General features: G+C 46.5%; 1 protein-coding gene across 3 annotated transcripts in view; it reads left to right on the top strand.

Moving 5' to 3' along the window:
* The window catches only part of foxp4 (forkhead box P4), an 80,729-nt gene that overhangs the window by 20,998 nt on the left and 32,187 nt on the right, over positions 1-27,544 (top strand). For all 3 annotated transcript variants that reach the window (XM_053869355.1, XM_053869353.1, XM_053869354.1), the window contains exons 2-3: positions 5,257-5,436; positions 20,190-20,279. In XM_053869355.1, coding sequence (XP_053725330.1) covers positions 5,266-5,436; positions 20,190-20,279 — 261 coding nt within the window. In that variant the 5' untranslated portion in view covers positions 5,257-5,265. The remainder of the gene's footprint in view (positions 1-5,256; positions 5,437-20,189; positions 20,280-27,544) is intronic.

Genomic DNA, 27,544 nt, shown 5'->3' with positions numbered 1-27,544 from the left:
ACAGAGCTGTGATCCATGCGTCCTCATCATGACAGACGCAGAAGCGCACACTCTCACACATACGAGTTTTTCCTCTTTCGGAATGTACAGCATGATTTGGGACTCAGATAAATGAGGTGTACATGAAGTCCGCTCCTTCTGCAAATATTTGTGCATGTGTGTGTGAGGTGTGTGTGTACCTTAGCGTGTACCTTTGTGTCTCCCTCCAGTGTGTGGAACAGACAGCAGTCTGCAAGCTGGTAAATCACTTACTCCACTTGGAAGGAAGGGTCGAGGAGTGTATGTTTGCCCCGGTCATACACACATGCGGAGCCATCTCATCGGTGCGGAATGTGCGGTGTGTTTACCTATGGCTCCAGAACCCACCTGACCGAGGGAGGCTAATCTTTATGGGCTTTGTAAACAGGGACTTTGTCTTCAGACGGACAGCAGGCGGGTTCGGAGACTCAGATGTAGTGAAAAAGGGGCCTTATATAGCAGGAAAAGTGCAGTCCAGCAGCGACACACAAACACCGCCGACATTTGTTTTAACGCCATATGGCCGACAGGAGTGGAGGTGTTTATATAGCCAGGGATTTTCTTATCGTCTTCACTCCTCTTAGGTTTGTGTAACAGCTGCACACAACAGGTCAGAGCCGCTGCTCCTCAGGTCCAGGATGCTCTTTGAAGCCAGCCGCAGATCCATCTGACTATCTGTTAGTGGGATAATGGAGCTCACCTGTTAGCACTGGAGCAGGGCCAGGGCAGCCTCAGACGCTTGCTTCGCCAACCTGTACGCGCTGGCCGCCTGCCAGCATGCCCTGGAGCAAGGCTGTTCGCAGCTAGCTTCAGCCTGGCGGCAGCTGCCGGGGAAGCTCGGAAAATAGAACCTGTGCTTATTTGACAGTCGAGGTGAGGAAAGTTGCTGCGCTTTTCTTCTTAATTCACCCATTCCTTCTTGTTAACAGCCGGGGGTGATTGACAGCTCTGTCAGTGTGCCGCCTTGACTAGCAATCTAAAGTAGCTTCTGTCACTTGAAAGCTTTGAGAAAGCAAAGTACAAGGAAGCTAATGAAGTTGCCAAACTGGGTGTCAAGCGCAAAAAGAGCCCGCCCACATTAGTCGCTAGTTTTTAGGGCGAACTTGAGTGAAAGTCTTGTTTCTAGTTTCAAAAGAGTGGAAAATTGGTGTTGTGTGTTTGTTGTCTTGCTGCTGATGTGCAACTTCCACTGAGCCAGGGGCCAAATGATCATATTCAGCTGGAGCAGGGGAGGAAGTAGTAACATGCCATCTTTCAAAATAAAAGTCAAATGTGGTCCCGGAAATCTCCATAAAGAAAATCAATATCTAACACACAAAAGACTTTCACCATTCCAGTTTCGTCGTCCAATAAAACCGTGTTGTGATATTGGGTGTCGCATGAGCCGAAGTGATGTGGCGCCCACCATGTTGTGAATTTAGGGAGGGTTGATCAAAAAGTGTCCTCACATGTGCTGGCCTCCAGACTCTGGCAGTGTGGTGGTGGGAAGGCTGATGTCAGAGCTGTCTTCTTACATAGGGGTTTGACTCCACAGTTGAGGTCATCACCTGTGGATGGATAATTCAGCGAGTGTGGTTGGGGCGAGATCTTCCCTTCGCCGTGGTCATGCTGGAGCATTTAAGGAAGACACAATCTACTCCGGAAGTGAGGAGAAGTTGTTTGTCAATTAGCTACCGAGTGGCTTCTTGAGTTTCCTTCGACATTTGCGATGCCGGTTCCTCTCCCCTCGTCGTCTGAGGAGTCACCAAAATAGCGCTTCTATTTCAGACAGAACTTTCAAGTTTTCTAGGGCTGAACCTGCCGCTGGTTACCAGGTTTATCGTGGAGGAGGAAGACGAGATCATTCAAGAGCCAGATGAAAGTAGATAGATGATGGAGTGTAGATACTGTTACACACTTTTTTTTTTCTCCCTCACCTCCCCTTCTCTCCCCCTCGACTCCCTCCCACACTTATTCCCTCAGTTCTTTGCCTAATAAGCAGCGTTCCTGTGAGCTGATGCAAGGCGGAGGAAACAGAACAGGCATTCTGGGACGGCGAGAAATATTCCCACATGAGGCATAACATGATAAAGACGTATTATCTCACTAAGCTGCTGTAAACACAGATGCACCGCCACATAAACACACACACACTGTACACAGCGCTCTGTCTTCTCGCTAAACCTGCTCCGGCGTTCTGACGAGCGGTGACCAGGAGGAATCCGACAGAGCCAATCCCTCCAACAAAGCTGCTGCCAGCCAGATCACTGGGCATTTAACCGGCCGTTTGAACTCAAGCACCCCAAAGCAGTGGGGAGGAACAGAGCCCTGATTATTATTAGAGCAATATTTTTTGGGAACATCTGAACAAACTTCGTGTCGAAACAAGACTCCGCTCATCAATCAAACACACAAACACATACACCTCGCTGTGAGCTAATCCATTACAGTACAAAGGTAAGTGTCAGCCCTCGCTTAGACAAACACACACACACACACACACACACACATGCGCTGACTGGAGTCATCAGAAACATGTTGAGTCCCATTTCCCCTTCTTCTCTCCTCCATCCCAATTAAACAGCAGAGGAGGCCTTTTATTTCCTGCTCCTCCAAACACATTCTTTATCTCTCTGATCTGCGCTCCTCCCTCCTGCGCTCCGTCCCCTCAGGCTAGTGGGAATGTCTCTCCCCACACACTCTCAGGTCAGGGGTTCAGCTGGAGGGGGTCTGAGCATGTAGGGAGACGAGGGAAAGAGACAGAAAGAGCGAATAGCGGGTTGGGGCAGGCCTTCGCTCGGGCAGCTACTCCTCACTGCCAGAAACACTTAAAGGAGAGTGTATTTGTGTGTGTGAGTGTGTGTGTGAGTGTGTGTATCATAGCCCTAATCAAAGACCTCAGTGCAGATTTATGCCTCTGCCTTCTCCCCGACCTCCATTACACCAGCTTATATACACCCATTACAGGATATGAGCCAGTACACACCCAGTACATACCACACCACACGCGTGTGCGAGAGCGCGGCGGCACGTCTTTACACACTCCTCACTTTCCCATTAGGTCCTTGTCCACCTGCGAGCTCCATCTCTCCGGCCGTCTATATCTCTCTTCCCCTGGTTGCTAATAAGGTCAATGAGGAAGCGTAAGTAGCAGATGGGTGTACAGTACATTACAGCTCATCGCAGCCGAGTGTGGCCGGTGATTCATGCTCAGCGAGACGCGCGATGATGTGAGGACTTTCTACTGCGCCGCAAAGTCAGTGGGCTGTGTGCCGGGATCTGTTGATCACTCAGCACTATGCCGCGCTTCATAATATCACCTGAGGGAGTAGTTTGACCCAGCAGGGGTCTGGACGAGGGCGGGAAGGGAGGAAGGAGGGAGAGCGAAGGGATGGAGAGCCGGGGAGAGGAGAGATTAAGTGACTAGCTTTAAATGTCACAATAACACTCGACTTCTCGGTCTTAACTTCGCAGGCGGATGGCTGCCAGGAGGAGCTGGAGGGAGAGAAAATACTGCAGCCAGATTTGTGGCTTTGGTTGTTAGAAACAAAGTTGTTCTCTTGTGCTGTCCCGAAACGGAGATGTGGGACCAGTGATGAAGTCAGCCACACATGAACTCTTCAGATTTGATTCAGGGAGTTTGAGTAAACAAGCTCTGAATGGTTACAAGTACATTGTCACTTTTCGACTTGAGAATTCAGTTTTATGCTTTTGAATCACAAAAAGTAGTTCGGACACGTGCTGTGAGGTGTATTGCCATTCGGACCTGAATGATCCTGAATCGATTCACAAATGTCCAATTTCAAGTGCGACAATGAAAACAGATGGAAGTCAAACATAGGGCACAGACAAACAAACATGGCGGAGATCCATCTACCTAGACTGTTTCTGACTTCTTCGATCCTTCTTCCTTCTTCCTTCCATCGATTCCATTATGCCGATGATGAGGCCGAAATGCTACCGACAACCTTATGGGTGTCTACTCTTCGAGCTTTCTCCCTGCAATATTTTCAGGGAAACATGCAAATACAAGCATCTTTCAGGTCAATGATCCTTTGTACTGAATTGTGACACCATTGGCTGCTGCCAGCCAGATACATTCAACTAAGTTGTGATGATGGTTTTAGAGGCCCAGCTGCAAACCCATCCTCCGACACACGCACACACCAACCAGGTCGTCGACCATCAGCAATCATCTGGCAACATTCCTTTAACACAGCCAGTGGAGCTCTTTTACACCTCACCTGCTGTCAGACTTCAGATATTCATGCACAGACACACACACACATATATACGAACTGGTTGCCCTGCTCTTGCCTCAGAGCAAAAGTTACAAAACTCTCTCATGAAATAGCGTTTGATTGTTTCCCCAGAAGGCATCATCTCTGAACACGACACACACCCTCACAAGCCGGTGGCAGGTGGAATGTCTCGATGGCGTTTTGCACTCCAGCACGCTGAAACGAAAGCATCAGAACTTTCCAGTGCAACTCTGGGCTGCTGTGTTAATTTCTAAAACTGGATGAAGCAGAAAGACGAGATTGAGCTCGTCATTAGCGCTCCGCAGCCCGCGTGCTTGCATGAAGGCTTGTTTTGTTTTGTATTAGCTGCCTAGCGCGTGTTCCGCACGCGTACGTTTGTCTCTGTCTCCTCTCTCCCACGCTCGGGCTCCTAACGATGGCAAATCTTCCCGTGTGTTTGCGAGCCGTTGTTTCTCAAAACACAACAACACATCCAGGAACGGCGCGTTTTGTCTGAGTTTTGTGGAAGGAGCTCGCTCTAATTAGAGAGGCCCTATGAAGGTGCATCAAACGCAGGTTTCTCAAAGAGCGACCTGCTCTTGGCTGACACGCCGCACACACATGCCACCTCTGATTATGGCAGAAATGTCTGTTTTATTATCTATATAGCCGAGTATTAACAGCCTTGTCAGTTCAGATTTGCTGCATGTCTGATCCTAATCCGTGCGTACGCTGGCAGACACATGCAGACAAAAGTCTTCAGGTGTTTCTGCGGCCGCTGGGGCGCCACCACCGAGGCCCTGCCGCAAACATGCATAAATACGCAGCTAGGGAGGAATCCTCGCTAACAATGGGGCAGCTAACAACGGAGATGCTACCTGAGCAGATGCTGGAGTGTGAGAAGCTCTTCGCTTTAGTGGTGTTAACGTGCGTGATAAATGTTTACAGCCTCTCCTTCCCACTTTATTATACAACCAGGACTTCAGTCGCCTTGTGCTGACTCCCTGTCTTCCCTCAGGTGCCAGTGATGATGGTGGAATCAGCCTCTGAGACCATTCGAACGACGCCGTCGAGCCAAAACGGAGTCAGCAGCCTCAGCAGCCAATCCGATGCAGGCGGCGGCCGGGAGGGCGGATCCAACGGTGACACCAACGGAGAGATCAGCCCGGTCGACCTGCTTCACCTGCAGCAGCAACAGGTGTGTGTGTGTGTTTCGGTGGCAAACTTTCTGGTGGGACGAGTCGCGGGCCCATCCCAGAGAACAGCATGTACACAACAGCAGTGGCACTCACAGCCGTAGAGACGAGTCATTATGTGTCGTCGAGTTGACTTGTTATGTCACTCTGCTTCGTGTTGGCTCGACTGCTCTGTAGCTCAGCTCACCCCCAGCACTGAACCCTCTGCTGATCTGTCGCGATGCATTCAGGGGAGGTTGGAATTGTGCACCACTGACTGTGATCATTGACAAGGGACAGTTTTATTTTACTGGTCTATGTCACAAACCAAGATGATGCGTTCAGGTGCAGGCAGTTTAATGCAAATTTAAAAAATCAGTTCAATTTCCGGGTGAGTTAAGTAACTGATAATCTATGTTCCTGATGTTAGATTGTCAATCTATCCTTAAGTTCCACCTTATTATTTTTTTAAATTCTATTTTTGATATGCAATGCAATTTATTATTAATGCATTTGTCTTTTATATTACGCATGTCAAGGCCTTCAAAGGTCTAAACCGTTTGGTTGGAGTGGGGGTGAAAGGTACCGGAGAAGGCTCCTTCACCCCTGCCGCCTGGGGAACTGGGATGGTTCGGATTTTAGAGACTAATGTTTTGAGTGAGTGAGTGAGCTGGACTGATGAGTAGAAGTTTGATTTCATGAGTCCCAGAACTGTACCTCTCAGGGACGTCCTGGTGTGAAACGCACACTTGAGTAGAGTTTGCTGCTTAGGTCTCTCTTGCTCTAAATTGAGTGAGGTCTCGCAAGTAAAGGCAGAAGAGTAATGTTTTTGCAATTCAGTTCGGAGGCGTTTCTTCAGTCCCACGGTGTCAGGGTCTGTCCAGGGTGCATGGTCACATGACTAGCTGCAGTTTTCACCAGCTGTGTAACACCACAGCACATTCATGCCTGCATGATCACAAAGAGTTAAAAGGTGAGAGCTCCTTCACTGACTTGGGTTCAGTTCGTTCTGTTTTGTGAGTCCCAAGTTTGACACCTCAGCTTGTTGTGTCTCCATCGATTGTGTTGATTCTACCTCCTGCATCAGTTTCTCATTTACAATCGCACACGCGCAGTCGCACGCACACACACTGGCCAAAGCATCAAATGGACTTTCCAAACTTCCCGGAACGCCTTGGACGTTGCTGGACTTTTTATTCCTCCATCCCCCACAAAAATAATCCACATCGCTCTGTTCCGATTGCTCTCCTAAGGACCGCAGTACACACAGGCACAAAGTGTTTTCAAATGTGTTTCGAGCAATTTGTCCGTAACCACACCACAGTGTCTGCAGGATGTCCGTCATCTAATGATGGAAAGTCACTGATTTGTGTTTCGTGCTCGTCGATGTGACATTTTCAGCAGTTGGTAACTACATCAGAGAGCGAGCCGTTTTCCAAATTCAGAGGTCGTCCGGCTTAATGCCTTCCATACTTCGGATGACTGTAGCACGACCGGGTCCGCTCATGTGGCGCTGCAGGGAAACAGGAATCTGAGGTGACCCTGAGAGAGTTTGGTACCAGTTGTCGCTGTTTCTTTCACAATCCAATTGAATTGAGACATCAGTCCGACTCAGTTGGGCCTATTACAGTCTGGTCCTTTACCGCATCCCCAGTGGTAGAAAAACAGTTTGGTGGTCACCCCAGAAATTTGACACAATCTCAAATGGAACTTCATTTGTATTTCAAAAGCTGTGCCTGCATTATTTGGAGTCAAGCAAACACAAACAAACACACGAAAGTTTTACAAAGTTCTTGGCAGTTTGAATATGTCTGTTCTCAACCACTGTTGTTTGGAATACACCTAGTATTTATTAGATTTAAAGTGAGAGTCTCCAAGAACAATGAAGGATTTTTTTTCTCATTTGTTTCTAGTTGTTGCACAGCGTCTGTGGGAGGTCTTAAAATCAAAATGTGGAATATAAGAAAAAAATAAAAAAAATTTCTTATTGCTATAATTAATTAAAAATGAAAAACTAAAAAATAAAATAAAATAAAAATAAAAAAAGTCTAGTCTAGACTAGAGGTCAGACTAGAAAGGTGGATCAAAAGGCAGCCCTTCAGTTTCCTGGATCTGTGACACTGGCTCGGCCCCTGGTTGAGGAAACCCACAGGGAAAAGGCAGTTTCCTCCGCGTCGCTGAAACGATTCCCACTAATTATAATGACGAAGCCTCAGGTGAACGAAGAACACTCAAGGCCCTTCACTCGTGTCCTACTCTCCCTCCTCCTTCCTCTGACTGCATCCTCACCCTGCTTCCTCAGCAACCTTCAGCCGAGGACACACACACACACACACGCAGCTATGCACAAATGCACATACATAAACACAGAACCTGTAGCTCACACAAAGATGGTCTTTATTCTCTCAGACGGGTCTCTGCTCTCCATGTTTTTGCACCTGTGTGTGTGTGTGCATGCACACTGGTATTTCCTCTCTCGAGTGGGTTACCAACCACAAACAGACCTCCCTCTCTCTTTCCATCTTTTTCTCTTCCTTTCTTGCACTGTACTTCTTTTTCCTCAATCCGCTGTGGACCATGAAAGACAAGCACAACCTTTCCTCCAGATCCCACCCTGCCTCACCAAACATATCACACTAACTTCTATTTCGGCTCCTCTACTGACCTGGAGTGGGACTCTTGGACATGGTCAGAAGCCTGACTGAACCTGGGCAGCAGAGTGAGAGGCTCAGTGCTGTGTGATGAACGCACTCCGCACTGACCGTGTCCTTAAACCTGGAGCCTCCAGCTCCTCTTCACGCTTGAGCCCCTCACCTGAAGGTGCAGAGCAGACCAGTGTTGGTGCCTAAAGACCGTGCCACTGCTCGCTGGAGCTGAAATGACGCACTCGCACACTCAGAACTCCTGACAGTGCGATGTTGTCGAACACAAAGCCGTCTTTTCCCTTGGCCCCTGGGGATCCTGTGAGATCCACAGCCATCCAAGCGCCGCCTGCATCTGTGCATCGAAACATAGGTGTTCATAAAAGGTAAAAGGTGTGGCTGATAGACAGCACGCTCGCGGGAGGGGGTGGCATTGGTGGGCTTAAGAGGTGGGATGGAGGGATGAGGGAGGGGTGTAGCACTGAGACGTGTCAGAAAGGGGCGCCTGGGCCTCCCTGTGGAATGTGGCCTGTCTGCCTCCCCAGAAAGTACAGAGCAGAGAGAGAGGAGGGGAAAGAAAGGGAAGAGGGGGCAAAGACCAGTTTTGCCCCATCATCGAGTGCAGAAAGGAGGGAAGCAGAGAAAACAAAGAGCGGTGTTATAGGAAGAAGTGGGTGAAAGGATGAAGGGAATCTCAGCCTCAAAGAGTGTGTGTGTGTGTGTGTGTGTGTGTGAGTGTTTATCAGTGTGATGGGAACTGACATTAAACAGGTGTCTTCCATTCCTCTTCACTTCTCTTATACACACTTATTCTCCGGCCGTCCTGCAACTGATAATAGAGTCTTGTAGTGGAGCCTAGGTTCACTGTAGTTTGCTGTTGCTCTCAGCAGCTACAAAAGCTATTAGTCCTCTGGACAGTGGCAGTGTGATCCGCCCAGATACACTGAGCTCACGAGGCCTAGTACTTAGACAAAAGGTGGACTTTGGTTTGAGGCTTCCGTTCATGTCTTGTCCTGAGGCATCTTCCTCTTCCTGTCCTCAGAAATATACATTCACCAGCTCAGGCGCGCAAATGTGATGGGCTGATGTGAGGTAATGAAGGGTGTAATTACGGCGGCGCGGAGATGACTGGAGATGAGGGGAGCTGATACGGATCTCACACACACAAACACTGATTGAAAAACTGGTTTGTGTCTCCAGTTTACTCACCGTGATTGGAGTTCCAACCCCATCTGCCTTTTATTTGGTGTCTTCAGAGTCATGTGTTTCAGGGGTACAAATCAGATCAAGATGGGGTCACTCAGGTGCAGGATGTTGAACCATCTCACCAGCTGGTAACCCAGAGGTAACGTGTTGCTGCTGAGCATATGGAGAGTGAGTCAGGTTAGAGGATGCCACCGTCACGGCTGCTTCTCTTGTGATCATCTTCGAGCCATAGACGAATGGATGGTGGATGGTGGTAGCAGGTGACACATAGTGCAAAGACAAAATGAAACACGTGTCGGACCTGAATTTAACCTATGTCTCCCTAAAAACCTCCTGGGGTCTTCCAGGTCAAGGCCCAACCCACTGCCGACTAGTTTCAACTATGGGTATCTCCTGGACACCCGACGTAGATGTTCACTTGAGATGTTGCTTTATCCTGAATTGTCAGTTCCATGTGGCTCTCAGGTGTTTGGGATGAAGGTCAAAGATCCTCGAGGTCGCGGAATAAATACGCTTGCCTCCTTCATGAAGAACAAGCAGAAGGTGATGAAATAGAACTGGGAAATCTGGCCTGTTTCCTCTGCGAGTGCCTTCATGTGTTCTACATGATGGACAGTCCAGCTCAGGCTCTGATGATGGGCTTCATGATCATTCAGGTATCGAGCTTCTGGTGCCGTTAGCTGGTCTGCGCGTGATTTTGAGACGTATGTGGCTGTATGAAGCAGCTGCAGCTGAGAGGAGTGGCTAAATTATGGGAGGTGAACGCTGGTCACTGGGACAGTTATGTCCTGTTTGACCTGCCGTTTTTTTGCTCGAGTTCACTTTCAGGTCAGCAGTGGAGAGGAAACACAGGTGACTGGGCCGACAGTGGAAATCAGAGAGCAAGAATGTGTGCATTTTAGTGAGCAGGTGGGATTTGACTCCGCAACAAAGCTGCGATTGTTGATTTAAATTTTTTATTTATTTTTTTATTTTGGGTAACCATTTCTGTGTGTGTGTGTGCGCGTGTGTGTGGGCCAGTAAATCAGTGGCTGGCCTCGCTCTGAGTGCTGTCACCTCCTAAAAGCTTTCCCTTGGTCTGGGCCAAACCTTCCTTTTTATATCGGAGGTCAGTGGAGTTCACAGGTCGCCAAAGTTCACGCTCAAACAAAGGAGGGGCAAGTCGGGTTGCCTAGCGTCACAGGACACCCACTGCTGTTGCCGCGGTGATACAAAGAGCACTATAGATGACTAACTTCCTCGGAGAGTTTAAAAAGCAGCTCTCTTTATCTTCTCTTCTGACTTTTACTTTCACTCTCAGTACTCCGTTATCAGCTCTGCTGCTGAACCACCAGCATGTCTCCACTTCCTCTCTCACAAGTACTGTTGACTCATTCTGCTACACTGACGTCTGTTCTTGTGTTGGCCTGTGGTATGAACAATTCTGGCAGGTTGGAGGTGTGGTGACCAAGTATCAGCCTTGTCATCAGCTACTTTCCTTTTCCTTCTTTCTTTCTTGTCTTTTGTACATTCACTTCTTTTTGTTGAGATGCAAAGAGCTTAAAAATGTATGCGATTTTTATTCTTAATAACTGTTGTCATTGTATTATTATTTTTTTAATGTTTTGTGTCTATCATTTTTCTCAATGATAATTTAATCATAAGTATCTGACATACTGATATAAAAAAAAAAAACAATATTGCAATGCCACTCATGGTCCTGGCTAGCAAGGGTCCCCACGCTGTCGCTGGATGAGAGACGGCAGATCCGCTGGACTGATGATGCTCCAGTGTACATCAGTATTGTCAGCTCTGAAGGAAGGAGTTCTACTAGTCTTCTTCTTTTGGTCACGACCACAAGAGCATTGTGGCTCAGCTCTTTCTTCACCAAGAGAGTGTCCCGCAATAATGCAGAAGACGTGCTGTATGTTTGATTTAAACATCAGGAAAAAATAAACCTCTACCACGTGGTGAAAATCAAATGTATTGATCTGTACGTTGAACCAAACTGCAGTCAAAACAAGGAGAATGCCACTTCATCACATCTCGACATTCTCCCACCAAAAAAAAAAAAGAAGAAAGAAGAAACATTTCATGTGTGTTTCTCCATCCCTAAAGCTGCTTTGTGAGAGCTTTCATGGATAAAGTGCAGATGGACAGTAGTCATGGTCCACCGGGCCAGAACAGCCAGCACGGCCCATCACGGTTGGTCGACTCTGAGGCAAGAACAGACAGATACCACAAGAAGAAGAAAGATATGTGTGTGTGTGTGTTTGTCCCGCTGGTGTTGTGGAAACTGAGGTGTACACACATTCCCGGCACCTGAAGAGGTTCGGGTGAGTTCTGTTGCCATGGGAGTGTTTGGAAGAACGAAGAGTGGCATGCTGACAGGTCAATAACACAACTGTTAACTTGGAGAGAATTGCCTTTTTTGGGTTAAAGGTGACGCAGAAAAACCCATGATGTCACAACACAAAGTGTTTGTGGGTTTGATTTGCTCTCAAAGCAGCTGCTGTAATGAGCTTTAATTGCCGTGCTTGAATGGATTGTTTCAGAGAACATTGGGAGCACGACACTGCAACAAGCTAACAACCCCGCCACGAACACAGGTCACCCCGAGTCCTCGTTTATGGCTCCATTCTCTGAAATCCCTCGACTGCACAACACGAGTGGCGGAACACAAGAAATTTGAGAAGATAAAGTGTGTAACACTTACAAGGCTGCAAGAAAAGTTGTTTCCCTGGAAACAGTCGAGAGTCCAGGATGCACACACACATCCCACACACACTTGCGCACACAATGGCTGCAGAGGTCTAAAGTGTTGCTAATTAGCTAGTCGGTCCCGGTGCTTTGTGCCGCACTTTTGAAGGAGAGATTAGAGTCAACGGGGAGGAGGGCAGGAATGTGGCTCTTCCCACTTGTGCTCTCTTCTTCTTGGACTCCAGGACGCCTCCTCTGGACTCTGTCTGAAACTGGCCAAGTCCGACCCATGAGCTCTCTGACCCATGACACTGGTGTGCGATCGCAGTGTTTGAAAAGTTGCAGTACAATATGACTCTTTTTTTGCTGCTGGTTGTTGTTTCTCAGGCACTGCATTTAAAAGTAGTGTTAGATTTTTATTGTCTCTGTTAAGAGTGATCTATTTATGGTACTGGTTATTTTATACTGTAAAAATATTTCATACCAACATCAGCCATGATGTTTGTGCTGTGGAATCGCAGGAGATGTGCGAAAGTTCACAAACTGAACTCAAACTTAGGGGATGAAAATGCAGTCACTTGAAAGTTGACTTGTTTTAAAACTCAGTTCTCTGGGGTGAAACCTGACTCTGGAAGACTTCCGAGGTATCCTTCAAAAGCTTCCGAAATCCAGATGGCAGGGTAGAACTACTCCAAAATTTGTTTCGTCATTGCTAGTCATGGAAACATGTCAGACACACACACACAGCAATGTTGGTGGAGGGAGTAAAGTAGAGTATTTGATGATAAAGAGGATACATGAAGCATCTCCAAGGCTGTTTTATTTAGCACCATGGCTTTAATCGGTTATGACCAGAGACAAATCTGAACATACATCTTCTGTATGTTGGACCTCACGCTTCTGCTGGAGTGCCAGTTTCGCACACCATTTCCCCTTTTTGGGGACACACCCCAGCCCTGCTTCTCATTTGGGGAAGTTAAAGATTGTGTTTGTTCTCTTAGGTTTAACTTCATGAGCAGCAGCCAGCCTTTGTGGAGCCACTTCCGGTGTTTGTGTGGTGGGCGTGAGGGCGTGTCCACCTCCCTCTCCAGGTGTAGCAGTCTGTGAGGCACAAACATTAAAGGGTTTTATTTCCACGATGGCGGGCCCTCCAGGAAGGTGTTTTTCTGTTTAAGCAATAGGCGTCTGTGTGTATACATTTGTCTTGAGTGTGCGTCTGCGGGGGCACATGGCAGACAGTTTCTGTTTATGTATGTATGTGTTTTCCCTCTGTCTCCTTAGCTGAGACTTGGCAGTGTCTTGCATGTGTTATTAGTTTGATTTTTTTCTTCTTTTCTGGTTATTAATAATAACACTCCAACAGTTTCCATATGTGCGTCCTGCCTGCCAGGCCGGCGCTGTCCTCATCAGGGCCCTGCTTCCTTCATCTCTGCAGTAAAAAGGGCTTTAAACGCTCCGGGTTATTGTCTAATACGTCTTCCCTGGAGCGTGGCTAACCGTCCTGCTGTCCTACCTGCAGCAGGATGAGGGCTAAAAACGACACAACTCTGTGTGTGTGTGTGTGTGTGTGTGTTTGGGCGGTGGGCCGGGTCTGTCTGGAGCGAGACCTTCCTCTATTGCCAAACGAGCTGTGCTGAAAACCGCAGGGAAACGGCACATGTGTATATAAAGTATGACGTGTATTTATGTGTGCGTGAGGAAACTGCTGTAGATCTATTTGCCATCAATTAGCCGCCTGGACTGAGATGAGTTCTCCAGTTAAGAGGGAGCTCCGTTTTTTATTTGTTCCAAATGGGAGTTCCTCTCTGATTCAGTCCCGGATCACCTCATCACGCGCCGCTATTTATATGTTTTTTTTCCTTCTCTTAAACTGAAGCGGACAAAACTGACAACAACATCTTGATATGTTGCGAGCGTGCGTTCGCCGTGGATGTGCGGCGGATGATGAATTGTGTAATGATGTGAAGCAGTCGTGGGTACGCAGGCCGATTCCTTTTATGAGCCTGCATCTGCGCCGGCAAACCCATAGAAACATTAGACGCGTATTGAAGGGTTCTGAGCTGAAGAGAACCATCTGGAAATCGACCGGGTCCCCAGAGGCCAGAACAGGTCCCTTTTGTGAAAAATAGGATGTGAAAAAAAAGAAGGTTTTTTTAAACATTACGCCATATTTTGAAGTTCCTTTTAGAGTTTGTGAGATTTTATTGAGTTGGCACTGGGACGCGCTCTTTCCTCCCTTTAATGGTCAGTCTGGGCCCAAAGAAGCTTGCTTCAGCCGTTTGAAAACCTCAGCTCTCGAACGGTCTTTATATGGCGGAAACATTACATTAAATCAGAGCGCTGCGGCGGGCCCTGTCTCTGAAGGTGTTCCTGATAGCTCGGCGGCGGGCCTTAACGGATTGAGGTGCCTTTCATGCTCACTTATAGGGCCGGACAACGGGTTTGAAGTCCACGTTGCTGTGAGTGAAAACAAATGGCAGGAAAGCTGGCGAGGGAGACCGGAAAGACCTGATTAATGCCAGAGACAGACGCGAGGAAGAGTCGAGGAAAAGGGGCAAGAGCTTGGCAGAGTCAACTTTTTTTGTAACCCACCGTGAAATTGGCCGGCTTTAGCAGGCTTTGGTTCAGACTGCCTGGATGTTTACTCCGCGGAAACCCGGCTCTCCGACCGCTCTGCCCCAGAGCGCCAGCAGTAACGTGCCCACATTCTGGGGTGTCAAGCGTTTTATTAGTGATATTCATTCATTTTCATAAGTGTGTTTGGCCCGGTTCAATGTTCTTTCCGCAGTGTAAATGGCCTTTCCAGAGTCACTTTTGCTGCTCAGTGTTTCACATGAATCTTCATGTCATTTGTGACAAAGAGCAAAGTTTCTCAGGAATCTGCTGCAAGAAAGTAGATTTTGTGTCAACAGGAAAAGTTTTTTATGTTTTTTTTTTTTTCAAAATACATGATAGATATTGAATCCACACGTGCCGTGCTCCGTGACCTGCCATTCAGAGTGAATCAATTCGGAATTATGGTCCTAAATACAGTTAAATAAAAATCAAGATGGGAAAATAAATATAAAGATGTGGAAATAGACATATTATTTGAATCTTTATGAAAACATGAAAGTTTTACTTTTGGGAAATCAATTTATTTCCAAGTGAACTAGGTGACAAGGAAAATGAGCAAGGAAATATTGGCTTTGTTCACCTTGCATATTTTCTCAAAGGAATCTCAAGTTAAAAACACAAACAAAATTGGCAAATGAATAAATAAATCAGGAGGTGGATGCAAAAAACAAATAAACAACAATCAATGAAAACATTCCAAAATAGGTTGTATCAATTGCTACATAATGACACAAACTACAATCCAATAGAATACAATAGAAAATGTTTCTTTGAAAAAAAAAGTAATAAATATGTAATAACATTGGTGGAAGAGACGCATTGAGATTTAAATAAAATAAGTTTTGCTATAAAACTTATTTTATGGCAAAACTTATTTCTTCTCTGCACTTAGAGTTGTTGTTGTTAAAGTGGATTCCTTTTGTTCTCTGAAAATCAAATACATATTTTATTCTAGACAGGATTTATTCAATTTGGCATTATTTTAGTATATTTTAGTGTTCATTTTTATTACAGAAAACATTGAGTTTTATTTTCTTCAGTTAAAATGTCAGTGGTGGTTAACCTGAGGTGGTTTGGAAAACCCTCATTCAGGTTGTGATGGTGGATGTTTTGGGTTAAGCACAGCTTCAACCACCGGTATCAGGCCCGGTGATGTGACGGCGCAGGGTTCTGACGGGACGGTGGAAATCTGGGTCCCTTCATGAGGCCAGCAGTTGACAAGCTGAATTTCCTGTGGTGAACGAGAGCTTGGGCGACAGATTTGTGCTGAGGCAGAGGCAGGAGGGTCTGAGAGAGAGAGCAAGCACTTGGCAATGAAACACCTGTGAGGTATTCTCTGATGTAGTATTGCATGTTTAAAGGTTAACCCAGCTTGAGGGTGTCATTGTAACATGATAAATGTGATGACATTTGACCTGGTTTATATGGAGTTAGAAAAAAAAAAGATAAAAATGGCCGAAAATTACATGTTGTTTAATATCAAAACTTGCAGTCAAGAGAGTCAGAGTTGAAGATATTGAGGTTGTCATTGGGAGAAAGGACCAGTTCAGAAATGGTGATGTTGATACAGTGAAGTTCAGAGACAAAGTTAGATGCTCTGGAGAGACACAGTTGGAGACTAAGTAAAGGAGGACCACAGTGAGGGTCATGATGGAGGTGTGAGTGGAAGAGGATGAAGGTGAAGGACAGGTCAGGACTGCAGACACTGGAAAGGCATTGTTGTGGGGTGCTGAAGTGCATTGTTGGAGGTGCAGAATATGGATGGTTGTGGATGGTTGTCTACACCTTTGCCAGAGATATGTTTTGTGTGACTGTATTTTGTCATTCTCTCCCTCGTCAGTATTCTTCAGTGAGCAGAGGGTGGAGACATGTGGTTGAGACCCCAGCAGATGCAAAGCAGGGACGGATTGTGGAGCTAGTCTCTCCTGCTGATCTGAAATCAGAAAGCGTGCAGGGCCTGTGGAGAGTCAGCAGGGTGTGACGCGCTCTCACAGCAGACCCTCACCTGAGTCTATCAGCTTCACTCCTGCAGGAGGACGAGGGTGAAGGGGGGAGGAGACCCACACCCTATTGCGAACGCTTGTAGTCAAATTTGCGAAATCTCATGTCACCTGCCTCTCTTTCTCCCCCCTTTCCTCCCCTCCTCCCCTTTCCCCCCCTTCTATCCTCCTCACCTCCAGGGGCAGCCAGTGTCTGCCCCTGGAGGTGAGGAGGATAGAAGGGGGTACGTTTGTTTGGTTTCGGCCATCAACAATGGACCTTAGTCAGTGCTGACGGATTACTCCAACATATGGTACCCACCTGTCTTCCCCCCCTCCCCGTCTCCCTCTCCTGACTCCCCCTCTCCATCTCTCTGTTTAGATTACTTGACTTCTCTCTCCGTGTCTCACCCAAACACACCGGGTGGATTAGAGGCCAGATTCATCACACACAGACCTGTTTGCTTTAGCAATCTGATCCAGACACACTCGCGCAGACACCTTAACACTCTCACCCAGTCAAAAAAAAAAAAGTGCCCGTATTGTGAGTACTTTCTTTTGTGGACAACAGGTTGATGCTCTCTAAAAAGAGTGTGTGTTCCTGGCGGATTAAAAATGCAGTTATTAAAGGTCGCGTCGGAGGCGATGATTTACTGACGCTAGTGATGACAAGTCAGCAGAACTGACACACACTCTCTGGAACACACACCCTCACACTGTGCTCTCAGGCCTCCAAGCTGAGCAGTGACCTCCTCACCCCTCCTTCCCCTTCCTCCTCCTCCCTCTCTCCCTCTCTCTCTCTAATAAAACCTGTCTGACACCACTGATGTGTGCGCATGTGTGTTTATGTGCGAGTGTGAGTGCTGCACAGCAGCACAAAGGCTCTGTTGTTGGGCCTCCCTCTTAGGCCTCCCTCATATTTTCTTTAAAGGTGCAGTGCGCCCCCAAGAATGCCACAGGGGGACCAGGAGCAGGGTTTGGGGAGGGGTCCAGGAGGAGCTGGCTTGCGTGAATGCTTTACAATGCCGATGCTGGCCCGGGTCACCGAGAGAAAGACCGGCTCTGAGAGTGAAGAGTGGGTATGAAAGAGCCGGGTCGGATCGTAGAAGTGCTTCTTGACAAAGTAGATATGAGAGTTTGGCTCTTGTGGCCCCAAAGCATGTGTCACTTTGTGTGTGTGATGGAGAAGAAACGACAAAGTCGCTTGTCAGTCAGTAACAAGTTCATTTTCAGACAGCCCCCAATGTCCAGCAGCAGTTGAAGTAGACAGGGGACTTTGTGCCAGGTGAAGTGAAAGTCATTAAGAATCTTTTTATGTGTGTCAAACTCGAGGCCAGGGGGCCAAATTCGGTCATTTAATGAGGCCTAGTGGCCTCACCTCATGTTTATATCGAGAGAATTGCTGAAAAGGGTCCAAAGGTTCCTGTCCATCTGCTGAGTGAACTTCAGCTTCAGATGCTGCAGAAGTGCAGCAGAAGTGGTTCAAGATCAAAGAAGCACGAACGTGTGTGTCGACAAAGGTGTGTTCGGTTTCTTGGTGTGTTTCTCATTCTTGGTGTGGCAAGTTGAATCTTAAAAAAAAAGTTTTGCAGTGTGATCAGTCAAGACATATGGTTTGTGGTTCGTAAAGTGAATTCACTAATCGTTTGAAAATAAATGTGAACATGAAAAATGACTTGATTTGGGGAAGTCCACTGATTTCTCATTCGTGCTTTTAGCCTGGCTTTAATGGGATTTTAATAGATCCAACCCTGATGAACTGAGGCGGAGGTGAAAAGAGGGGCGTCTTCCACTGGAGATGTGCTCTACTGAGGGAAGGGTTTTCGCCCTCTTGTTAGCGGCAGGATTCCCCGCTGCTGGTGGGTGCCATGCTCTCCACCGTCTCCTGTCAGATGTGAGCATGAATAGCCGTCTGTGAATAGAAGCATGGCAGAGGAGACAGGCATCACCTCTGCTTGCTCGTAGCGTTTATGAAAGCCATAAATGGCTCTTTAATATAGTGGTAATCAGGGTGGTAATTTGGGTGGAATTGTCCCTTATTGTTGCCAGACATGCCTCCCCAGCTCTTGCCAACACACACACACACACACACTGGGCAGACGTGGTGTTGGAGGGGTAATTCACGCCACATGCCAACAAGCTGGGCGGTTGTATTTCTCTCTTTTCTGGTGGGGGTGTCCGTCTGCTCGTGTTGTAACGCTGAGGTCAAACCAGTAAATGGGAGGGGGTTCCCAAGATTTTTCTTCAAGTGTTAAAATGTGTGTGTTTTAATTGCGGTCTCAGCAAAAGTAGCAAGTGTGCTCGGCGCAGATGGTTTTCATCAGCGCGGCTGCGCCGACCGACCCTCTTTGTTTTGTTGCCCTAAGTATTGTTTGATGTACCTGAGAGTATTTTTTGAATCTCGGTGCTGCTGTGTCACGGAGGAAGAGCCCCACCTTGAACTCTGGCAGTTAATTTCACACGTAAATCAATATTTACTGAAGAACCTTTCCCTTTTGAGTCACAGGAAGCAAATGTGCATCCTGCTATCTCCCCTCTGGAGCCCTCTGTCATCAGGCTGTGTGTGTGTGTGAGAGTGAGTGTGTGTTTACCATAAGTGCGAACGCACTCATCTTTCCAAATGGGTGTTTTCTTGTTTTGTTTTGGGCAGAGTTCAGACATTCCGACGAAGGCCTCCACCTCGGAGGCTCATTTGTCTCGGCAGTTTGAACGTTCAACGCAAAATAAAAGATTGAAGAGTACAATGAGGAATTAAGAGGTAAAGACAGAAAGTTGGCTGCAGACAGCGCCAGATGAATGGCTGTCTCTGCGTAACGCTGGAGGTGGGAGAGAGTCAGTCGAGCTGGAGACGGTGAATGGACAGAGCTGGGAAGCCCAAACACTTGCCGCCGCTCTTCAGGGCACGCGAGGGCGAACGGTTCCTTACATCACTCTGGCACACATACACACTGTGCAGCTGACACACTTGAAGATGTGCTGACACACTTTTGCCTCGGAGGATGTGGGAAACCCATTTTGCACCTTGAAGCCAACGAGGCAGAGCATGAAGGGGTTGAGAAACGGGGACAGTCAGGAGGGTCTGGCAACCGCGGCGGACTTCATCACTAGCGTGCTGAAAACTCGCCAGATGAACGTCGGGATGAGAGGAAATCAAAGCTGACTGCTCGTCAGAGGCCGACTTACTAGCTTATTTTCGGCCCTGTTTCTTATATTTTTAGAAATAGCATGGTTTCATAACGCTCTCGTGGGATTCACGCCTCAGATGGTCTCAAAGAAGGTCTTTGCAATAGTCCTAGTAAATTTTGTCAGCTAATGTGGCTCAGAATTTTGTAGTACATGAGTAAAATTGTATATAGAAAAAAAAATCTGATATGAAATGACTAACATTTTAAACTCGGCTGTCCACCGCCTGTTGCCCCGTGTAGCTGGGATCAGCCACTGGCTGAGAGCCAGATAGAGAAGCACTGAAGCTTGTGTTAAACCAAGGAAGTATCCAGTAAAAGTGATGCTACCTGTTGGATTAGAAAAAGCAAATGAAGTGGCACAACTCCGAGTACACGGCCTCCAGATCGCTTTCCAGTAAAGACACCGAGGTACTTTCATGAATCATGATGAGTGTGTGACGGTCTGCTCCTCTCCATGTCTCTCTCGTAGGCGCTCCAGGCAGCCAGACAGTTCCTCCTCCAGCAGGCTTCTGGACTCAACTCTCCTGGCAACAACGAGGTCAAACAGAGCCCTGTGCAGGTCAGAGCACACACACACACACTTCCAGACTTCACAAACACGCAGATGTGCAACCCAAATGCTGCTTAGTCAGAATCTGTATATTATTAAACCTCTGGCCGGCTGCTTCAGCGCAGTGCCACGTCAGCTGCTCAGTTCACCATGGGCACGTTGCTAGCGCCGCTCTGGCGTCGGCTAAAGAGATTTTCAATCACCACACGGAGCAGGAAAAGTATGTTGCTGAAGGTTTATTCAAATCAAACCAACAGTGTGGACAAGCTAACAAGTTTGGGCCCATACAAAAGAGAAAAAATGTGCTGTAAGTGTTTAGCAGGATAACCTTGATTACAATGGGATGTTAGCTGCAGCGCTAGCCTTGGGACGCTCAAAAGAGAATACACAAAACATGTACGGTCTACTGTGTTTTCAGTTTGAAAGAAGAGAGGTTTGTTATAAGTGTCCTTTGATGACAAACGCTTCTTTTAATTCTGCACTTCCTTTCCTGAAGAGTTTTGCTTCACAACAAGTGTGACAAAAACACATTCTTGTCTTGAGTTTCATGCTCCAATGACAAACTATTTAAAAAGCATACAACACTGCAGAGGATTGTAACTTTTGAAATTTTTTTTTTTTGCAAGATTGTCACAAAAAAATGTGTGTGCATGTGAATTTAGTATTTGACTTGGTTTTTTTTTAAGAAAATGAGGAATCAAGTTTACCAAAAGAGTCTGAAACCTTTGTGTATATCCATCAGGTGGTGCACAGAAAAGGCTCGCGTTTTGAAAGTTTCACAGATTGATTGGCTTTCTTTTTGTATAAAAAAAAAGCATAAAAAGTCAAAATCCACCAAATGATTTGATACTTTTAAACAGAACTGGGGTTGACTGAGCGATTTGTGTGCAAATTTAATAACCTTTCCATATTGTAATGAAGTTGAGTGTCTGTCCTAGGAGAAATAAATCATGTGCGAGAAAAAAGGGCAGTGAGAGGTTGAAAACTAACCTTGGAATTGTCTAAAAATAATGAATTTACAAGCTTTTTCAGTGGAATTGGAGGATGGGAAGCGACTTATTGACTTGTGGTAGAAGTTATTTGGTAACGTGGGAGAGACAGTTGTTGTCGCATCTGGATCGGAGCAGCATACCACAGATACAGAAACAACATTCTTAATATGAAATCAAGTCTAAGCCTCCACATTCAAACATGCGCTGCAGACATGTCTGTCCCAGTCGGCTCATATGGTCACCATCTGTGCTGCTGCTGGACAGGTCCGCCACACCGTACTGTGTGTGGAGCTGCTGGCTTAAAACTAACTAGGTGAACCACAGTTCTAGACAGAGATGACTTTAGTCTTGGCTCCTCACTGCCCCCCCTCCACTCCTCCACCCTCTCCTTAGTCCTGACATCTCTGTCTTGTTTGTCTTGTTTGTTGGTGCCTGGCCTGATTTGCGCCTCGATGCTATCCAGGGCATCCAGGCTACGTCTCTGTTGTCTGAGCTGTCAGCGTGACAGGCCTCACTGTCCCACACAAACACACACACACTCGTTCTGAGTTCACATAGCACGCATGTGACTGTAGATGCAGGAGAACTCGGATCGTGCTCATTTGGATCGATGATTTGCCATTGAGTTTGGAGACTCCAGTGTGGAGTTATGAGCTAGATTCCACCGTTGTTTGCATCTGTAGCAGGTTGTACTTGTGCGTGGACTCACTGTGTCCCTCTCATAGGTCAAATGTTGCTCTGAGAACATGCTACAGACATAGTCTGGAGATATTAGTCCAAATCACACACAAAATAACTGGCAGACCAGAGACATTTGCAGCCAAGCCACCATGCAAATCTTCATCTGGCTGGTTGTCTCCTTTGATTCTCAAATATTTGGTGACAATCCGTAGTAAACATTATTAATACATTAAGGATAAACTGCCCCTTACTTGGATTTTTACATCTGTGAAGTGAACATTCCAGCTGGCTGCTGTCGCTTTTTATTTATTTATTCTTTGTTTAATTTTGTTTTATTTTGTTGCTGTTTTGGTTTGGGCCTGGTGCTCTTTGTATGTTTGTTGAATATAAAAATGCATAAATAAAATGTATTAAACCAAAACGTTATTTATAAGGTTTTATAAATCTGCTTTAATCAGCAAAATCTATCAAAAATGCAAGAGTTGGGTCAGAGACAGACAGAGATTGCGATGAGTTAGAGCAGGTGAATGAAGAAAATACAAAGTTGGACAAGGCGATCGCTGAAACAAGCAAACATGGCCCTTGCTAATGTCACGCTTATATATATATATATATATATATATATATATATATATATATATATATATTGCAAAATGTATTTTCATTCACAGCATTTTATCCAGCGTCCTCTATCTGATATCTGACTGCCCAGGGGGCGCACCAACCCAGCGCAGCCGGCAGAACCCGGAGTGGTCCACTGGTATCTTCAGTTCATGTGCAGACACAAAGAATTTAGATTTCTTTAGTTTGTGTGTGACACAACTCATTGTTTCTGCACCGCTGGTACAAATAACATTGAGCCAAAGTAGTGAATACTAGGGTGGACAGTCAGACTTTTTAGACTGACTTTGGTAACCTTGACTGCTAGCTAGGCAACAAATGAGGTCGGTGGTCAACTGCAGGTCTCACAACAAACACTTGCTTTTGAATCCATATGGTATGGAGCGTTTATACGTTATTAGGATGCTGTACGTTGTAAAAGAGGCAAAGAGCAGCAGACACAGAATAACTACAGTAGCCAGATGAAATGATGGAGCAGTGTTGTTCTCCTCTCTCTCTCTCTCTCTCGAGTGAGTGAGTGTGAGAGTGTTTCAATTAATCACTGCCGAAATCCGAACGCAGATATTCAACGACGGCAGACATTTAATCTGGTCACCACCAAAGGTGGCATTAAGCAACGGTGCGTTGGCACAAAATGGTGGTCCTCAGGTCGGCTCCTGCTGGGCTGCTCTCACACATGCAAATGAGCCTGCGCCAATAATTAGATCTTTAGGAGCTCGATAATTAGATTTTTCCTTTCTGAGCCAGGGAGAGCGGCGGCGGCGGCGGCGAAGCGGGAGGGAGAGAGGGAGAAGACTTATTTCCCTGTCTTGACTTTTCTTAAGAAGCCTTGGTTTGTGCTGACAGGGACTGTGGTCCGCCCCCACCCCTCCACACACACATCACTCACTCCCCATCGTATTTCTTTTCTTTATTTATAATAGCTGGGAGGATCGCAGCTGAAAGAAAGTCTGAGATTGTATCTGATTCCTGATTGGCTGCTCGGAGATGGTCTGTGTGTTTGGCTGGCTGCGTGCGATAGTATCAATCCTCTGTGTGTGTATTTGTGTGTCATGTGTCAGACGAAACTCAACAATGGTCTTCAGACTCACGATTGTGCGAAAAATTGTCATCAACAAAAAGTGAGCTGCCGAAACAGCCTTTGGAGGATGGATCGCTGCAGTTGTCTGTAACTGTGACTTGCAACATTGGAACATGGCGTCTTTTTACGTAACAAAATGCAAAGTAGACCTTAATTCTGGGCATATATTTTATCTTGTAAATCTTTTCATCCTCATCCAAATTAACATTTTTATTCTGGATGCAATAAATGATTCCGTCTTTCCTTGTAAATAAATAAAATAGCTAATGTTTTGAAATTGAAATTGAAATAGTGCTGGAAGGTATTGTGTATTAATATTTCAAAGTTCCTATTTTTTTCTGACTGGGGAACCAGCTTAAGGACAATCCTCAAGTATCTTCACACTCAATGACTTTGAATTATTATTATTTCTTCATCAGCTGACCACTTCTTCCTGCCATTTTCTTCATACAATTTTCATTAAAACAAATTCCATGGCTCCTCAATAAGCCTCCATCTTCTATTTTCCCAGCCCTCTCTGCAATACGCTGAACTGTAGGAACCAGTGACCAATGAGAGATGAGCCAGGAGTCACATGCTTGCTTGATGTTTCCTCTAGTTTCCAAATGCCGTATTTACATAGAAAATAGTGCAGGAACTGAAACACACTTTACTGAGCGATGAGGCTTCCAAAAACCTGGACCAGTGCCACCTTAATTGTTTGTGGCACAAAGATGTGTGGCACAAAGACTGGCAATTAGCAAAGCAACATGATGGGGTGGCCCCTGACATGCGACTGCACGCCACTTGGCGCTTGCTCAGACTGTGTGTGGGTACGAGCAGACATGTATATAGCCACTTGGCAACCACACGACTGGCACACTTAACACGCTGCCACTTGGAAGGCACGCACAGATGAAGGCGGCGCGTTGGAGGCACGTGCTTGGCTGTGGCCCATATGTATGTAATTGAATAGCTATGTGTCCTGTTTTCATGTATTATTAAGGAGCTGGTTTAATTAGGAAAAAAAAAATGAAAAGACTCATTAGAGAAATGTTAATCAGCGCGGCGACGCAGCTGTGTGGAGGCCAGGCACCGGCACGGCTGAGGATGTTGAAGCAGGAGTCAGTGAAGAGCCAGTTCTGTTTTCTGCCTCTCGTCCAGCAGTCCTTTAACTGGTCAACAGAGGTGCGTGAACAGATGAGTGTTAAGCCCCCAGAGTCCACGGAACTGAAGCGGCGCCCGCTTTCTTTTATTTCCCTTTAAAGTGTTTTCCCAAAGCGCTTCTTTTGTCCACTCGATAGAAGTGCTGAGTTGGCAGTTTCACTTATTTGATGTGGGGGGGTTGGGGTTGTGGATATCGGGGTGTGTGGAGTGGAGGGGGTCCTGACAGTTTGTGAAGGGGGTATGGGAAGAGGTTGTGCAGCCAGTGGAATGGCGTTGGCTCCGGACAGACGGGCCGGACGGACAGATGGGAGGTGGAGAGACGGGTCCGGGGTCTGCCCGCTGGAGTGTGAAACTTATTTTGAGATTTGAAACATGAGTGAAATCAGTAATGAAATATGGTCGATAACAGCTTCTCTCACATCCCGATGAAGGCCCTGAGTGTGTCGTCCGCGTGTGTGTTTCTGGAAAAGTGTTGTCATTTTTATTCTGAGGCAGTGGGGCGTTAGATGGAAGGAGGTAGTGGACGGGAGAAGGTGGGGGGGCGAGCGAAGGAGATGCTGTTTCCAATTCAGCTTGATAGTTGTTCTCTGTCCTTCTGAAAGTTTGGTTATTTTATTCATTTATTTAAGTGTATGAACTGTGTGCCATGCAGCCTCACTCTGACCTCACACTTGTGTCTGGATCTGTGATCTGGATCATCTGATCTCCCCATGCTTCCCTCAGGCTCACATTATATATATATATTATATATGTATGTTATCATCTTTATATGTATATATCAGATGACAATAAAGTTCCAAATGTTAGGATTGTTTTCTGCAACTTCTTACAAAACCTCTATCTCACTGATCAGTCAAGGTTCATGTGACCCAGGTTCAGGTAATGACGCACGCAACAACCCTCCGACTACAAAAATCCGGGGTTGATTGGTGATTGACATCTGTGGCGGTAAAACATGCAGAGCATCCTCAGCTCCACCTGGCTCCGCTCATCTATTCCCTCCAGAGCGATGTGGCCCCTGGCCCTGCTCAGATTAGCTGGAGGAGGGGCACTCAGCACGCACAATAGGACTCTTTTACTTCCAGCCGAGGCCCTGCTCACCAAACAACGCTCTCAGCACAGTAGGCTCTCCTCCAGTTTCTCTGTCTCACTGCCGCACTTGTGCCCCTCATTCCTTTGGTGCCCTCCGAACCCCCTCTCTTGGTCCCCCTACATTTTTGGAAGCCTCAGCGCTGCTTAACAAACAAATGCAACAGAAAGAAGAGTTCAGTTCTAATTCTGACTCCATTTAAGCTTCTGTTGTGGACTTAAAAAAGAGTGACCATTCGGCACAGATCCAACACTTCAGTTGATAAAACGCTAACCAGTGTTTCCCCTTGATGGGAAGCTTGGGATCACATTGACTTCACATTTCGGACTTCACATCACTGTACTGTTCTGTTTTAGGCTGTTTGTCTCTGTCAACCCTTGATTGACAAGCCTGCCGCTGCTGACGTGATTGGACACGTGCATTTCAGAGGACATTAACTCCTCGAATGTTTGTCAAATGGAGAAAATAAAGCTGTCATCACGGCAGCCCGTGCTCTTCGGCAGTGGGAGCACCCCAACACTGACCACAGCCGAGTCGAGTTCACTGAGGAGACAAGTTAGAGTCGCTGAGAGTTTGAGTCAGAAAGCCATTCTGGAAGTGACTTTATTTTAAATAAAAGACGGGTTAGCCTGTGCACTTCCACGTGTGTGGGTCTCACTCAGAACCATGTATAAACAACATTAGGTCAGAGACTGTTTCAGCTAAAACCCAAGTAAAAAAATGAGTGTTGTTGCAAACACATACAGTAGTTCATCTCAGTTCGTGCAAATCATTTTCCATTTAAACTGTTTCTACAGTCAAAAAGTCGGTGGTGTTGAAGAATAATGAACGCATGATGAACACTTGTCCCAGTATTCATAATAACCATTCTTCTGAGAGAAAGGGACAAATCCCTCTCTATGTAGACTTTTCTTCTTCTTTTTTTGCAGCAATTCTGCAGCGGTAAGATCTAAATAAACCCACCAGTGTATAGTTGTCGTGATAAAAGGGTTAAAGTGAGTGAGAGTGTGTGTGTTGTGCGTTCCTGTGTGTGTCACAGAAGCAGGAACTCCATCCATTGTGAGGTGGTAATGCTCAGTGACAAGGATAAACAGCACTGGGGTTTGCTGGTACCAGAGGAGCGGGATGAGGGGGAGGACGAGGAGGGGCGGGGGGGGAGGTCTGTGTCAGCCTCTCTCTTCCTCCTGTTTTCTCCTTGTCATTTTTTCAATTATCCTCCTCTCCCATGTGTCCCCGTAGACCCTGAGGCAGGGTCCACATCATTTAGGCTGAGAGCCTGTTTAGATTCTGATTATAGCCTCCTTTCTTCTCCGACCCTGCCATCTCACACACACACACACACACACACACACACACTTCGACACAAACAAGGTAACTTTGAAACTGATCAGCGGTTGAGCTGGAGGGGATCGTTTTCTTGCTCAATTTCTGGTCAAATTTGCATCATTTGACGGCACAAAACAGAAGAAGAAACGCGAAGCCTGCGCCACAATAATGAGCACAAATGAAGCCAAGCACTGGAGAAGGTTGTGTCCACATCAGAAGGATGCGGCGCCGGGTCTATTCCCCGGATGCCCCCTAGTTAATATCAGATTCTTCCTCCTGTCCTGAAATGGAAAAAGGGCTTTTTCCTTTTAGTTGGAATGAAAAGTCATCAAGGGAA

This window comes from Synchiropus splendidus, chromosome 6 (assembly GCF_027744825.2).
Source record: "Synchiropus splendidus isolate RoL2022-P1 chromosome 6, RoL_Sspl_1.0, whole genome shotgun sequence".
Taxonomy (NCBI): Eukaryota; Metazoa; Chordata; class Actinopteri; order Syngnathiformes; family Callionymidae; genus Synchiropus; species Synchiropus splendidus.
The sequence above is the reverse complement of the archived record's forward strand: the minus strand, read 5'-3'. Positions and strand labels throughout refer to the sequence as shown.